This window comes from Mercenaria mercenaria, chromosome 12, assembly GCF_021730395.1.
Source record: "Mercenaria mercenaria strain notata chromosome 12, MADL_Memer_1, whole genome shotgun sequence".
NCBI lineage: Eukaryota > Metazoa > Mollusca > Bivalvia > Venerida > Veneridae > Mercenaria > Mercenaria mercenaria.
This window is the reverse complement of record NC_069372.1, coordinates 19,184,241-19,200,619: the sequence shown is the minus strand read 5'-3', so window position 1 is coordinate 19,200,619 and position 16,379 is coordinate 19,184,241. Positions and strand designations below refer to the sequence as shown.

Below are 16,379 nucleotides of genomic sequence, written 5' to 3'. Positions count from 1 at the left end.
TTCCCATAATAAATGGTTGTTAGAATTGTTTTCTAAGGACTTTTGGGTAAAATTCAAGGACTTTTTATTGTATATCCAAACCCTGCAAAAAAGTCTGATAATGCTGAGCACCAAGCGAGGAAGCTGCGTCATTTTTCTCATTTTTGGTATGACATGGCCAGAGAGTGAACCCACGACCTCCCGTACTCAAAGCAGGCACTCTACCTAAGAGAGACTTTATAAAAGTTAAATGGTCTAGTAGAATTTGATGCAGTCGTAGTAATTAGGAATGTTGGTATTATTGCAACCCTTCATGTTCACACTAACCCTTATCATGCTAGCAAGACCGATTCTGCCTAAGCGACCAGTGTAGATCATGATCAGCCTGCACATCCATGCAGTCTGATCATGATCTGCACTGTTTGCCATTCAGTCAGTATCTTTTTGGTAAGCACCCCTTTTGGCAGTTAATAGTACTGTCCAAATTGAAAGATGGACAAGTTCATTATAGAAATTTAGCAGGGAAAGGGTTAAATATGATTAACATAATAAGATGTACAAACATTACTCCTTACCACTTTTTTTGCTTTTGGAATGTATTGTTCATCTGTAACTTTAAAACTAGCTTTACAGGCCTCTACGGGATCCTTGTCAAGGTCACAGTGGTGTACAAGGTTACCGTGTATATGTTTGGCTGCAAAAAGAGCGGCCTCTATACCAGCATGACCATCAAACACACCGTAGAAACTCTGAGGAGGGTGACCCTGCAATATACATTGTGTACAACAATACAATAAGTGGCCTCTATACCAGCATGACCATCAAACACACCGTAGAAACTCTGCGAAGGGTGACCCTGCAATATACATTGTGTACAACAATACAATAAGTGGCCTCTATACCAGCATGACCATCAAACACACCGTAGAAACTCTGCAGGGGGTGACCCTGCAATATACATTGTGTACAACAATACAATAAGCGGCCTCTATACCAGCATGGCCATCAAACACACCATAGGAACTCTGTGGAGGGTGACCCTGCAATATACATTGTGTACAACAATACAATAAGTGGCCTCTATACCAGCATGGCCATCAAACACACCGTAGAAACTCTGCAGGGGGTGACCCTGCAATATACATTGTGTACAACAATACAATAAGTGGCCTCTATACCAGCATGGCCATCAAACACACCGTAGAAACTCTGAGGAGGGTGACCTTGCAATATACATTGTGTACAACAATACAATAAGTGGCCTCTATACCAGCATGGCCATCAAACACACCGTAGAAACTCTGAGGAGGGTGACCCTGCAATATACATTGTGTACAACAATACAATAAGTGGCCTCTATACCAGCATGGCCATCAAACACACCGTAGAAACTCTGTGGAGGGTGACCTTGCAATATACATTGTGTACAACAATACAATAAGTGGCCTCTATACCAGCATGACCATCAAACACACCGTAGAAACTCTGCAGGGGGTGACCCTGCAATATACATTGTGTACAACAATACAATAAGTGGCCTCTATACCAGCATGGCCATCAAACACACCGTAGAAACTCTGAGGAGGGTGACCTTGCAATATACATTGTGTACAACAATACAATAAGTGGCCTCTATACCAGCATGGCCATCAAACACACCGTAGAAACTCTGCGGAGGGTAGCCCTGCAATAAACACTGTGTTCAACAATACAATAAGCAGCCTCTATACCAGCATGGCCATCAAACACACCGTAGAAATTCTGCAGAGGGTGACCCTGCAATATACATTGTGTACAACAATACAATAAGCGGCCTCTATACCAGCATGGCCATCAAACACACCGTAGAAACTCTGCAGGGGGTGACCCTGCAATATACATTGTGTACAACAATACAATAAGTGGCCTCTATACCAGCATGACCATCAAACACACCGTAGAAACTCTGAGGAGGGTGACCTTGCAATATACATTGTGTACAACAATACAATAAGTGGCCTCTATACCAGCATGGCCATCAAACACACCGTAGAAACTCTGCAGGGGGTGACCCTGCAATATACATTGTGTACAACAATACAATAAGCGGCCTCTATACCAGCATGGCCATCAAACACACCGTAGAAACTCTGCAGGGGGTGACCCTGCAATATACATTGTGTACAACAATACAATAAGTGGCCTCTATACCAGCATGGCCATCAAACACACCATAGGAACTCTGAGGAGGGTGACCCTGCAATATACATTGTGTACAACAATACAATAAGTGGCCTCTATACCAGCATGGCCATCAAACACACCGTAGAAACTCTGTGGAGGGTGACCCTGCAATATACATTGTGTACAACAATACAATAAGTGGCCTCTATACCAGCATGGCCATCAAACACACCGTAGAAACTCTGCAGGGGGTGACCCTGCAATATACATTGTGTACAACAATACAATAAGTGGCCTCTATACCAGCATGACCATCAAACACACCGTAGAAACTCTGTGGAGGGTGACCCTGCAATATACATTGTGTACAACAATACAATAAGTGGCCTCTATACCAGCATGGCGATCAAACACACCATAGGAACTCTGAGGAGGGTGACCTTGCAATATACATTGTGTACAACAATACAATAAGTGGCCTCTATACCAGCATGGCCATCAAACACACCGTAGAAACTCTGCGGAGGGTAGCCCTGCAATAAACATTGTGTTCAACAATACAATAAGCAGCCTCTATACCAGCATGGCCATCAAACACACCGTAGAAATTCTGCAGAGGGTGACCCTGCAATATACATTGTGTACAACAATACAATAAGTGGCCTCTATACCAGCATGACCATCAAACACACCGTAGAAACTCTGAGGAGGGTGACCCTGCAATATACATTGTGTACAACAATACAATAAGTGGCCTCTATACCAGCATGGCCATCAAACACACCATAGAAACTCTGAGGAGGGTGACCCTGCAATATACATTGTGCACAACAATACAATATTTTACGCAAAGTCATACTTAATGAATTTTATTTTCTCTTATCTTTCACCAACAAAGGAAAATGTAGTTTTAAAAATACCTAACATGTAACAAGCACTCAGTGAACATAAATACGTCTGAAAGACTATATGTTAAAGTTCTGAACAATTCCAACACTTGATCAAAAATATGATAAACCATCGTTAGATCGCCAAGAGTGATTCATACCCCCCAAGACACTGTCTGATACAAGGAAAGTAAAATATTGTGATCATGACCTTTAACCTTTGAGTGTGACCTTGACCTTGATCCTAGTGACCTTGCTGTGCACTCTACATGTTGTTTTGATAAGGCTGACCACTGGTGCTGGTTTCACGAAAATCTCTGCAATAATTAAGAAGATACAAGCATGGAGCATACATAAATTTAAGTTATTTGATCTCTGACCTCCAAGTATGACCTTGATCTAGGACCAAATGACCTTGGATGTGCACTCTGCATTTCATTTTGTTGAGGTTAAAATTTGATGCTAGTTTTCAAATGGTTAAGAAGATGTGAAGCGTACACAAATTCAAGACAAGCTATTTGACCTTTGACCTCTGAGTGTAACCTTAGACTTTATGACCTGGGCTGTGCACTCTGCATGTCTCCTTGATGAGGTTAACACAGGAAGCTATGTTAAGCTTTATGAAAATCTTTCCAATGGTTAAGAAGATATGAAGTGTACACAAATTCAAGCTATTTCATAATTTGACCTTTAACCTCCAAGTGTGACCTTGGACTTTAAGAACTGGGTTGTGCACTCTACATGTCTCCTTGATGTGGTAAAAAAGTTTTATGAAAATCTTTCCAATGGTTATGAAGATATGAAGCATAAACAAATTAAAGCTATTTGACCTTTGACCTCCAAGTGTGACCCTGGGGTTATGTAATGTGTATGTTTCCTTGTTGACTGTTGAGGCTAATAAATTATGCTTTTTAATGAAAATCTTTCTAATGATTAAGAAGATACAGAGCGGACACAAATTTAAGCTATTTGACCTATGACCTCCAGTGTGACTTAATCCTTAAATATAATTTGATAGTGATTTCATGTAGACAACAACCTACAAATTTAAAATATAAGTCATTAAGTTTTTGGACAGGGATTTTGAATTCTGATGATACCAGGCAGACATTTTTCCAAAGGGACAAAACCTTGTACAAACTCTGAGAGATTCATTTGAGAAGTTAATGTTCCTCTTTATTACATACTGAAGTCATTTTTAACAAACCTTTAAACCGAAGAGAGCATTCAGGTCTGGAATAATCACATGTTTGTCTTCCATCTTTCTCCGAGTATTTTTGATGCAACAGAAGGATACAACGGGTAATTTGCCATCTATCTGAATCTCTGGAAAGTCTGCCTGCCATTTCCGACAAACGGTCTCTAATATACTGATAACATGATCATGCAGTTTCTCGGCACAGTATTCTGAAAATATATGATATTCGAAAAATATTTAATACATACGACAAACATGTCACTTTTCAATGGCTGATTAATCCTCACATTGACTGAAAATAAAGATAACATTTACATTATTGAAAACAAATGTGCAACAACTTGCAGGTTGAGTGAAAGTGTTCTGAGTGCATAAATATAGAAAATGAAGCACTTGGATTTGCCCTTGATATGTGAAGATGCGTTAAGAAAACCAGACATTCGAATAGGTTGATACAATTTTTTTTCGTCATCATATACGACGTAAAATAATTACAGTATCACATTGTACTACTTAACTGTTGAATCATTCCCTCACAAGTTCGCTCATGAACATTTTCACTCAGGCCTATGTGTTTCTTTGGCTCCTTCCTCAATTTAATACAGTCTAACTCTGTTCGCTTAAACTTGACAGGACTGTCAAAATTTGTTTGAGCTATCGGCAGTTCGAGTTTTGCCACGACCTGATAATGAGTTCGAGTGAAGGTAGGTTTTTTTAAATGTCCGAGTTTGAGCAAACAATGTTTGTTTGTTTTGGTTTAACGTTGTGTTTCATCAGTATTTCAGTCATGTAACAACGGGCAGTTAACATTACTAGTGTTCCTTGATTCTGTACCAGCACAAACCTGTTCTCTGCAAGTAACTGCCAACTTCCCCACATGAATCAGAGGTGGTGGACAAATGATTTCAGACACAATGCCCTTTATCAAATGGCCACAGAGAACATACGCCCCGCCCGAGGATCTAACTCATGACCCTGCGATCCGTAGATCTACAGTCTCCCTATCGAGCTAAGCAGGCAGGTTTGAGCAAACAAAGTTTGACTGTATATCATATTTACATGTATAATTATGATTTTGATCTGAACATTTCATCATTGTTTGCCTTGATCAAACCATTTCAATTTAGAAGAAAAATTTTAATAATACTAATACAAAAATTTTACATAAGTTTTACAAGTGCTAATCTTGGAAATGCTTTTATACTTTTTCTTAGGTTCTTCAACTGGCAATGTATTATACTTTGAAACTTCTATCTGAAAAAAACTTTTTCCATCTAAAAATGGACATTACATAATGCATACACATGTATGCATATCCATTCCTGTTTTCAGTAATGACAGTTTTTACATTCAATCTGTCCAAATACAATCCATGCCATAAAATGCACAAATAAAACACACACAGACCTCAGCTTTTTTGTACTAATTATTTACGCTGACTCTTACAAGAGGGTCATGATGGCCCTATATCGCTCACCTGAGTTGATCTGGCCTACTGGCCTAGTTTTTGACACCCAGTTTCAAACTTGGCCTAGAGATCATAAAGACAAACATTCTGACCAAAATTCATGAAGATAGGGTCACAACTGTGGCCTCTAGAGTGTTAACAAGTTTTTCCTTTGATTTGACCGGGTGACCTAGATTTTGACCCACATGACCTAGAGGTCATCAAGACAAACATTCTGACCACTTCTCAGGAGTTTCAAACTTAAACTGTGGCCTCTAGAGTGTAATTTTTGACCCCACATGACCCAGTTTTGAACATGACCTAGAAATCATCAAGACAAACATTCTGACCAAGTTTCATAAAGACTGAGTCACAACTGTTGCTTCTAGAGTGTTCACAAACTTTTCCTTCGATTTGACTGGGTGACCTAGTTTTTGACCCCACATGACCCAGATTCGAACTTGACCTAGAGATCATAGGCAAACATTCTGACCAAGTTTCATAAAGATTGACCCAGATTCAAACTCGACCTAGAGATCATCAAGACAAACATTCTGACCAAGTTTCATAAACATTGGGTCACAACTGTGGCCTTTAGAGTGTTCACAAGCTTTTCCTGATTTGACAGAGTGACCTAGTTTTTGAACCAACATGACCCAGATTCGAACTTGACCTACAGATCATCAAGACAAACATTTTGACTAATTCTCAAGAGTTTCAAAGTTAAATTGTGGTCTCTACAGTGTTAACAAGGTTTTCCTTTGATCTGGCCTAGTGACGTAGTTTTTGACCCCACTTGACCCAGTTTGGACCTAGATATCATCAAGACAAACGTTCTGACCAAGTTTCATAAAGATTGAGTCACAACTGTTGCTTCTAGAGTGTTCACAAGCTTTTCCTTTGATCTGGCCTACTGATCTAGATTTGACCTATAGATCAAGACAAACATTCTTACAAAGTTTCATAAATATTGGGTCACAGCTGTGGCCTCTAGTGTTTACAGGCTTTTCCTTTGATCTGGCCTACTGACCTAGTTTTTGAACCCACATGACCAAGTTTCGAATATGACCTAGAGATCATCAAGACAAACATTCTGACCAAGTTTCATAAATATTGGGTCACAACTGTGGCCTCTAGAGTGTTCACAAGGCAAATGTTGACAGATGACGTATGACAGACAATGACCGGTCACAATAGCTCACGTTGAGCACTTCGTGCTCTGGTGAGCTAAAAAGGGTCATAACTCTGTCAAAATTCAAATCAGAGTTATAGGGACTGTTTCTCCTGGGCTGGTGTAGACTTTGATAGTTAATAACTATTTTAAGTTTCAATTCAAAAGCTCAGATAGCAACAGAGATATTTGACTTTTCACAAACTTTAACCAAAAAATTCTAAGTTAAAAATGGGCATAACTCTGTCAAAATTCAAATCAGAGTTATGCGGATTATTTCTCCTGGTGTAGACTTTAATAGTAAATAACTATTTTAAGGTTCAAGCAATAGCTTTGATGTAACGGAGATATCTGACATTATCAAAAACTTTAACCAATGGCAGCAAGGCGAGTGCAATGGCTCTACTTTTTCTTCAATGGACAAATAGTCTAAGAGCATATCAACCAATATAACAAGTACCTGTTTTTTCATCATCTGTGTCTTTATTGTCTATTTCCTCCCCATTTTCACCTTGATTTGCATCTATTCTCTCAACTTCATTTTTATCATCCTCTATATAGAAATTTTCCAGGCTCTCACTGGCCACACGTTCATATACCTCATGTGCAATCAAAGCTGAGAAACCTATTGGACATCCTCTGAAACAGAAAACCCTTTAATTGAAAATTTTAGTTAAAACAATAGCTGTCTCCGTAGGATGACACATGCCCCCGATGGCACTTTGAATGAATAGTTATGGCCGATAGAGTTAGAGTTTAGGACCTTTGACCTATGGAGCTGGGTCTTGTGCGTGACACATCGTCTTACTGTGTCACACATTCATGCATAGTTATTTTAAAATCCATGCATGAATGACAAAGATATGGACCGGACATGCCCATCAATGCACTATCATGAAAAATGATCTTTAACGTCTAAGTGTGACCTTGACCTTTGAGCTACGGACCTGGGTCTTGCGTGTGACACGTCGTCTTACTGTGGTACACATTCATGCCAAGTTATTTGAAAATCCATCCATCGATGACAAAGATATGGACCGGACACGCCCATCAATGCACTATCCTTTAACGTCTAAGTGTGACCTTGACCTTTGAGCTACGGACCTGGGTCTTGCGTGTGACACGTCGTCTTACTGTGGTACACATTCATGCCAAGTTATTTGAAAATCCATCCATCGATGACAAAGATATGGACCGGACACGAAAATTGCGGACAGACCGACAGACAGACAGACCGACAGACAGACAGACGGTTCAAAAACTATATGCCTCCCTTCGGGGGCATAAAAATATAAAAGCAGCTTTGAATCAGATGCAATTGCTAACAAAAGCACTGCCTACGGGTGCCATTGCTCGCCTGCAAGTGCTGGTCAGTATGTAAGGAAAGAGTTATAGTTCAGAATTTCTAAGTACAAAAAGGGCCATAATTCTGACAAAATGCAGGTTAGAGTTGTATGTAAGGAAAGAGTTATAGTTCAGAATTTCTAAGTACAAAAAGGGCCATAATTCTGACAAAATGCAGGTTAGAGTTATGGTTCTTGGCATACACAGTCAACTAATGATGATACACAAGTGTGCAAAGTTTCAAAGCTGTAGCTGCTATAGTTTTTGAGAAAAGATGGACCTAAACAAAAAATTTAACCAAGAAACTCAAATTTTCTAAGTACAAAAAGTGCCATAATTCTCACAAAATGCAAATCAGAGTTATGGTTCTTGGCCTACACAGTCACCTAACGATGACAAAAAAGTGTGCAAAGTTTCCAAGCTGTAGCTCTTATGGTTTATGAGAAAAGGCGGACCTAAACAAAAAATTTAACCAACGCCAACGCCGACACAGACGATCAAGTGACGACAATACCTCATCAGATTTTTTTTTAAAAATCAGATGAGCTAATAAAAATAGCATTCTAGTAATGACATACAATTAAAAATTTTGCTAATTAGTACTTTTGATGTATGAAAACCGTCCCAGTTACAATGATTACAGAAGTTGTTTTTTATGCATGGTATTATCTTTTAGTGACTGTGGAACAACAATATTTCATCATTTTGATTAGTTGAACCATTATCTGTTAGTAATCATGAAAATATCAGAAGGTATGACTTCATTACTTCACCGTATGACTATGTGCCTTAGTGTTATTTTTATAAAAATTCTGAATCAACCTTTCTGGTGTTTTTTTTTAATATTATTTTCTGGTTGTAAAACATCTGAATGACTACTGTTTCAGTGTTAAGATACTAACTTTGTTTTCACAATGCTATCAAGGACATCCTGTCTGAAACCATGTGTCAGATCTGAAAATTGTTACGACCTGACTCGACTTTAACTTTTGTTTTGAAAAGGAAGAGAAATAGTGTAGAAACCAAGTCTAAAAACAGAAATAGTGAGCTGAATTTTAAAAACACAGTACAAGTAATACAAATATTGCATTATTTTCAAGGCCAGATAATTCAAGTTTTTTTTTATACATATTTCTGTTTTAAAATTGACTTTCAATCAGTACACCAAGTTTAAAGAAACTCTGTCCATAGGAAAATTTTCGCCTATATACATATAAAAAACTGTCTAATATGTCTTTAATTCAAATAGTTTGTTTGTTTGTTCATTTTGGGGTTTAGCGCTGTTTTTTCAACAGTGTTTCAATCATGTAACGGTGGTCAGTTAACCTAACCAGTGTTTCTTGATTCTCTACCAGTACTAGCTTTTCCCTCGCAAGTAGCTGCCAACTTCTCCTTATGATTCCATATTATGAGGATGAAAAAACACTTGACGCAATGTCTATTATCAAATCATCATGGAGAAGTTCATATGCCATACCCTGGGAACGAAGTCTCGAACCCACGATCATTATCTATGCACTCTCCTTGTTGAGCTAGAAATACTTTGTTGTATACATGATATTAAAGTGATTTTAACAGATAATATGAGAAATCTTTTATATTTTTGCATAATTCATTTTTCGGTCATAGTCTTCGTTCTCAAAACATAATATTATGCTATATTTTCATTTCGCACACATTTCTCAAAATGCATACAATAAGTCAACATTCTTTTTATAGTCAAACAAAGAGCAAAAAATTCTAACAGCAAATGGCAAACAGCATTTTATAGCTGACTTTAACTTCCTGGCAATTAGCATTTTAGAAATGGCACACGCATAACATCGAGAAAGTATCTGTCTTTACAGTTACATATTCTGCCCAAAAATAAGGAAGTCAGTGGGGTTTTCTTTAAGTTCTGGGGAAATGGTGGCTTCGCTTCTAAGGAGGGGAAAATTGCACATTATCATGTACATCTAGAAAGGGTTTTGTTGGTTGGGATATGTAAGAAAAAAAGATTGTTTTGGAGGGGATTTTTTTTCAGAATAGGGGAAAACAACACACTTTTTGAACAGGGGAATTGGGCGGAATTTCAGCCTAAAAACGGCCAAAACAAGAGCTGTCACAGGAGACAGCGTGCTCGACTATTTCGATGCTTGATAGTGAAACTGGGCACATCTGAGGAAACTGGAGCTGTCTCTGGAGTGTTTAATGACTTCAGTTGTGGTTGAAGATATTGCACAATAGCCTGAGTCTGTGTCAAAAATATTAAGTAATAAGAGAGGTAAAGATAAAGTGTATCAAAACACTATATTCTATGCAAAAAGGGGGCATAATTCATTAAATATTGGTGCAAGAGTTATGCATTTTGTGTCATATGATGTGGGCGATTATGTGGAACATCTACTTCAAGTTTGAATCAAATGCATTTTATATAACTGAAATATAGTGAAAATACATCAAAATTAACCTGAAATTCTAAGTAAAAGGGGGCATAATATTACTCATGAAACATTTGTGCCAGAGTTATGCACCTTGTGTCATATGATGTGGCTGATAATGCTGAACAATTATTTTAAGTTTGAATCAGATCCATTCAGTAATAACAAGATATAGAGTGAAAGTGCATCAAAACTTTAACCTGAAATTCTAAGTAAAAAGGGGGAATAATTCATGAAAAATTTGTGCCAGAGTTATGCACCTTGTGTCATATGGTGTGGGTGATAATGTTGAACAATTATTTTAAGTTTGAATCAAATCCATTCAGTAATAACAGTGATAGAGTGAAAGTGCATCAAAACTTTAACCTGAAATTCTAAGTAAAAAGGGGGAATAACTCATGAAAAATTGGTGCCAGCGTTATTCACCTTGTGTCATATAATGTGGGTGATGATGTTGAACAACTATTTTAAGTTTGAATTAAATCCATTCAGTAATAACAGAGATAGAGTGAAAGTGCATCAAAACTTTAACCTGAAAATCTAAGTGAAAAGGGGGGATAAATCATAAAATATTGGTGCCAGAGTTATGGCCCTTATGCCAGATGATGTTGATGATGATGAGGAATAACTATTTCAAGTCTGAATCAAATCATCAAGTAATTACAGAGGTAAGTTGAAAAAAGAGAAAGTGTAAAAAAATCTTTAACCAAGGTGGGGACGCGAAAAGACGCCGACGCCGGGTCGAGTAGGATAGCTCTCCTTATACTTCGTATAGACGAGCTTAAAATCACTGGAAGTAGAAAATATCTCTCAAAAACAAACTATTATTACAAAAACGATAAAAAGCATGTAACATTTTAGTCTGAGATAACCTGTGTATTTACAAAATCACAAGCTTACAGATAAAATCCAGCATTATCAAAACCATGAGGAACACTCGTAAGCCCTGTGTGCAAGCATGTTGAGTCTAATCTCTATCTAAATCAGGCCTCTACAGACCAGAAAACTTAGGCATACTACGTCAATTTAAAATTACACATTACACAAAATTTCACTGTCTGTACATTTACTGTCTCATGGACATAAGATCATGCTTCATTCTAAGATCATGCTAAGTTTCAAAGCTGTAGCTCTTACAGTTTTTGAGTAAAGGTGGACCTAAACAAATATTTTAACCCAACGCTGACGATCAAGTGAGGATAATACCTCGTAGTTTTTTTTTTTTTTAAAGTCATACAAGCTAAAAAGCATTTTCATGCACATTCTATTTCAGATGAAACATTGGTCTATATAATTTTTATGAATTTTGTATCACTTCAATAGTTGAACACCTATTTAGTTTCCTCGTCTTTATTTTTTAAGGCCTTAACTTTGCAAGCATCTAGGCAGGAAACAGGCCAGAGATTTCCCAAGATAAGCTGTATGCTATCAATGATGGGTTATTAACCTCTTTATGTTTTACCTTCCTACATCACTTATCACACTGTAAAAAATGGAACTAATCCAGCAAAAAAACTACATCTACCTGTATTAATGTAAGATCATGTAAGTGATAATAACTTCAAAACTAGATTTTCTGAGTAAGCCAACTCTTACAGGTGAACCCTCAACTAACAGAAGGGTTCTGGTATCAATCTGAAACTTTAATCCAAAGTCATAAACTATATGTATTTAAAGGCACTGACCTCTAGATTTGGGCTAGAAATGATCTTTGTGCAGTCTGATCATGACCTGCACTGTTTGCTATTCAGTCAGTATATTTTTGGTAAGCACCCCTTTTAACAGTTAATGCTACTGTCCAAATCGAAGGATGGACAAGTTCATTACAGAAATTTAGCAGGCTAAGGGAGAATAAATAGGAAATAAGCTTACAAAAACTTCACTCATTTGTTATAGAAATAAGAAAATCACCTTACTAACACTGTATTTTCAAAGTACACAAAAATCTCAGGTTCCTTTTTTAACAGAATAAAATGATACCTGACAAAAAGTAATTAAGTCTGCTGCCAGCTGCTGGTTCTGTGGTATCCATCAATTACCGTTAATTAATTGGAACCGAAACAAAGTAATGAGAAAAACGAAGCCAGATTAGCTTCACTGCCAAATGTTACACCACAGCTTCTAAACAATAACATTTCTCTCGGAAATTATTACCACACTTCCAACTTCTGTCAATACCAGTTGGCATAATGCTTATTTGAAGATATTCAAAATACAAGCAACCAGTGTAATAAATTGCTTATTAATGCTTGATAAACAGTATATCAGTAATTAGGATTCCTTACAAGTTTTATATTTGTTAATTATCAATTATCAATTGTGACTCATTTTTTATACAAGATTTCATATAACCCAAAATTTAAAGAATTAATGGACGAGGTTGCAGGTCTGATCCATAACTGGGTTGTTTGATACATGTTAGAAGAATCTGGTAGCATTTAGCACTAAGTTAACACCTGATTCTGAAGACCTTTCAGATCACAAACAGAAATGCATGCTTCATTCTAAACTGCATGCATGCTTTAAAATTAACATGCTGCATTTAACTTTGTCAGTAATCCAAATTACAGGGCATGTGTTATATAACTTCTACCATATTCCCCCATATGTATAACTGCCACCCCACTAAACTTTCTGTTTTATAAAAATGCAGCTATAGGAGTTATAACACGTAAGCCATCAATGAGGTATTTCCCATTTTTCAATCCTTAGATCATTATGACCTTGACCTTTGACCTAACAGACCACAACCCTGCCAAACACAATTTAAAAGGGGCAATCTACTGATCACAGGCAATCACCTTTTGAAGTTTGTGGACTATAATTATGCCAAATTGTTCTCTAGCTAATAAGCAAACTGTTTCCAGTCTTGATGTTCTTGTGACCTTGACATTTCACATACTGACCCCCAGCACATTACAGGTCATCCACTAGCCACAGACAAATGGTTCTCAAGTTCCAGCACGGAAACAATTTCCAGTCTCGAGGTCACTGTGACCTTGACCTTTGACATGTAAATCCCTAAAAAATGGTTATTCACTGACCAAAGGTAATCATCCCATGAAGTTTGGCCATTGCATGAACAAACATTTATTAGTTATTGATCAGAAACCGAATGGTCTATCCACTGACAGACCAACCGACTGACAGACAGATCAAACCAATATATTCCCTCTTCTTAGAAGGGGAGTGGTGGGGGAGGGATGGGGGGATAAGAAATTACTGCTTTTTATTCTTTGTTGGTGGTAACAACACTGCTGAACTGAATTTTGGCACTATTTTTGTTATTTCAGTAAAAAAAAAAAATTCATTCATTAAAAGTTTGATTTATAGCTAATGCATACAGCCCCCCAAGGGGTGCATTTATTTAGAGATATAAATTTATTTAACTCTGCAGGAAAAACATAAACTTGTCTTTATAACTCAGATGCAGAATACAGATGAGTGCACTGGTTTATAGCAGCTGATATTCTGTATTATTTCAGGTTGCGAGGCCCAAGCATTAGTTTTTGTATTTACAAAGAATCTATCACAGCTGTGACTAAATTTCAGAACTGTTCCTATTCTTTTCACGTTATGCAGATCTATAATACAGAACAGAATACCCCTTATTATGTTGGACATGATTGATTCTGCCTTTGCAACCAGTGTAGATCATGATCAGCCTGCACATCCATGCAGTCTGATCAAGATCTGCATTGTTTGCCATTCAGTCTGTATCTTTTTGGTAGGCATCCCTCTTAACAGTTAATGGTTCTGTCCAAACTGAAAGATGGACAAGTTCATTACAGAAATTTAGCAGGGTAAGGGATAATACTGAGAGTAGTATGACGATGACTCTGGTATAATGCCCCTTTCTATGGACATCTAAAAGAGACACCACCAAGCATGTAAACATAATTAAGCCGTGCAATGAGAAAACCAACATAGTGCATTTGCGACAAGCATGGACCCAGACCAGCCTGTGAATCCGCGCAGTCTGGTCAGGATCCATGCTGTTCGCTATCTGTTCCTCCAAATGCAATAGGCTTTAAAAGCGAACCTGACCAGGATGCGCGGATGCTGGTCGCAATTGCACTATGTTGGTTTTCTCATGGCGTGGCTCATATGGCTAACACAGATTACATGCATATAGTGATGTGTTTGCAAGGCCATGTAATTAAAATATGTAGAAGAAAGTCTACATTTTGGCTATCATTCTTTTCCGGGTTCAAAAATTGGCTATATTTGTGGAGGCTTGTGGAGACCATGTAGAGAATCTTATTTGCGAGCAGGTGTTTGTGTGTTTGAATCAACATCTGTTAGATGTTTCCTCCTTACAAATAATTATGTTGTTGGCAATGAGTAAGGAACTGCTCAGTTGCGTGCTACAAGTGGTAAGGCACTTGAACAGCTTACAGTATTTGCAGGAGGTATATCTTTCAAAAGCAGTTGATTTCAAAGAAACCAACCCACACAAGGTGGTTTGTGAAAAAGTTATAAAAATTGTCATCCAATGAGTCAATAAAAGTTGATGATTGATTTTCATGTTTCCAGAAGTAAAGATATATTCAAGTTTTCATACTTCTCCTGCACATCTAGTAAATCACTGCAATATATTACTCATAAACACTTATTGAAATAAAGAACAATCAGAATGTACATTGTATTTATAGAAACAATCAATACATATATATGCACATCAATTAAGTTATGCTGACCTCGAACTTGACCCAAATGACCCAAAGGCATATGCAATCCTAATCTCGGTTTTTATTGTATGTTATTTATAGGCCAAGTTTTTTAATTTCAATATATCAATCCAAACTAAAGTTATTAAGCAGAAACTGTTTTCATTCTAGTTTCAGTAACAGTGCACCTCACTCCAAAGACCCTGAAATTTTATGCAATTCCAATCATATAACAAAACGAAAAATATCAGCAAAATGGTTAATCTCTGATATGTGAGAAAAAGTCATGTGTCACAGTGACAATTAAAACTAATCACTTTCTTTTCTGGAAAATACATGCTGTCTAGCTTTCATTTTCATCGAAATAGGTTTAAATATCTGTTAATTTTACTACTGAAATGTTTTGCAGCAATGCAGCTTTTAGGTATTGTTCCAAGAATGTCAATCGAACATAAAAAAATGGCAACTGATTAATGATTTAATTAGAAAGATAGGCAGGATCAAAGAAATTATACCATGGTCATTTTCACAAAAAGCAATTTGGATTTAACAAGTGCTTCTGAATCATATTTTTTTAATCAATCTGATACTTTGGTTTTTATATACAAAGACTTTTTATCTATCTACTGAGACTACTCAACTGCCCTTTTGGGTTTAACCAGCAGCGAGCCTGTGTATCCGTGCAAGAAACGCTAAAAAATATTGACAAAAATTGTCAAATATATTGATAGAAGGTATAAGACGACAGCACATCATCAGAAGTGTGAGTTAAAAAGGTCAAAAACACTGTTTCAACTGTCTGAGAGAATATGGTGAGTGTGCTTAGCCTGCCTAAAGCTTTCAAAACCAGCTCGCCTAACAACATATTGGGGACAATCAGACCACATTAGTGACAACCCAGAGCACCGTCACGTTTTAGTAAATTACAAATCATAATCATCTTATTTTCTTTCATTGAAATGAAAAATTACTTTACAACTCCAATATAAAATAGATACTGAATCATAGTGGGGGTTAGCATTCCCTTCAACTTTTTGAAAAGTGGGTACATGTACCCACATACTTCAGTGAATGTGGGTACAGGATAAAGAAGTTGGGTA

General features: G+C 37.2%; 1 protein-coding gene across 1 annotated transcript in view; it reads right to left on the bottom strand.

The window, feature by feature from the left end:
• Positions 1-16,379, bottom strand: part of LOC123534385 (protein phosphatase 1F-like) — a 33,709-nt gene that overhangs the window by 16,167 nt on the left and 1,163 nt on the right. The window contains exons 2-4 of the mRNA XM_045316612.2: positions 7,306-7,484; positions 4,237-4,436; positions 555-743 (exon numbers count right to left, since the gene is read on the bottom strand). Of these exons, the coding sequence (XP_045172547.2) occupies positions 555-743; positions 4,237-4,436; positions 7,306-7,484 (568 nt within the window). The remainder of the gene's footprint in view (positions 1-554; positions 744-4,236; positions 4,437-7,305; positions 7,485-16,379) is intronic.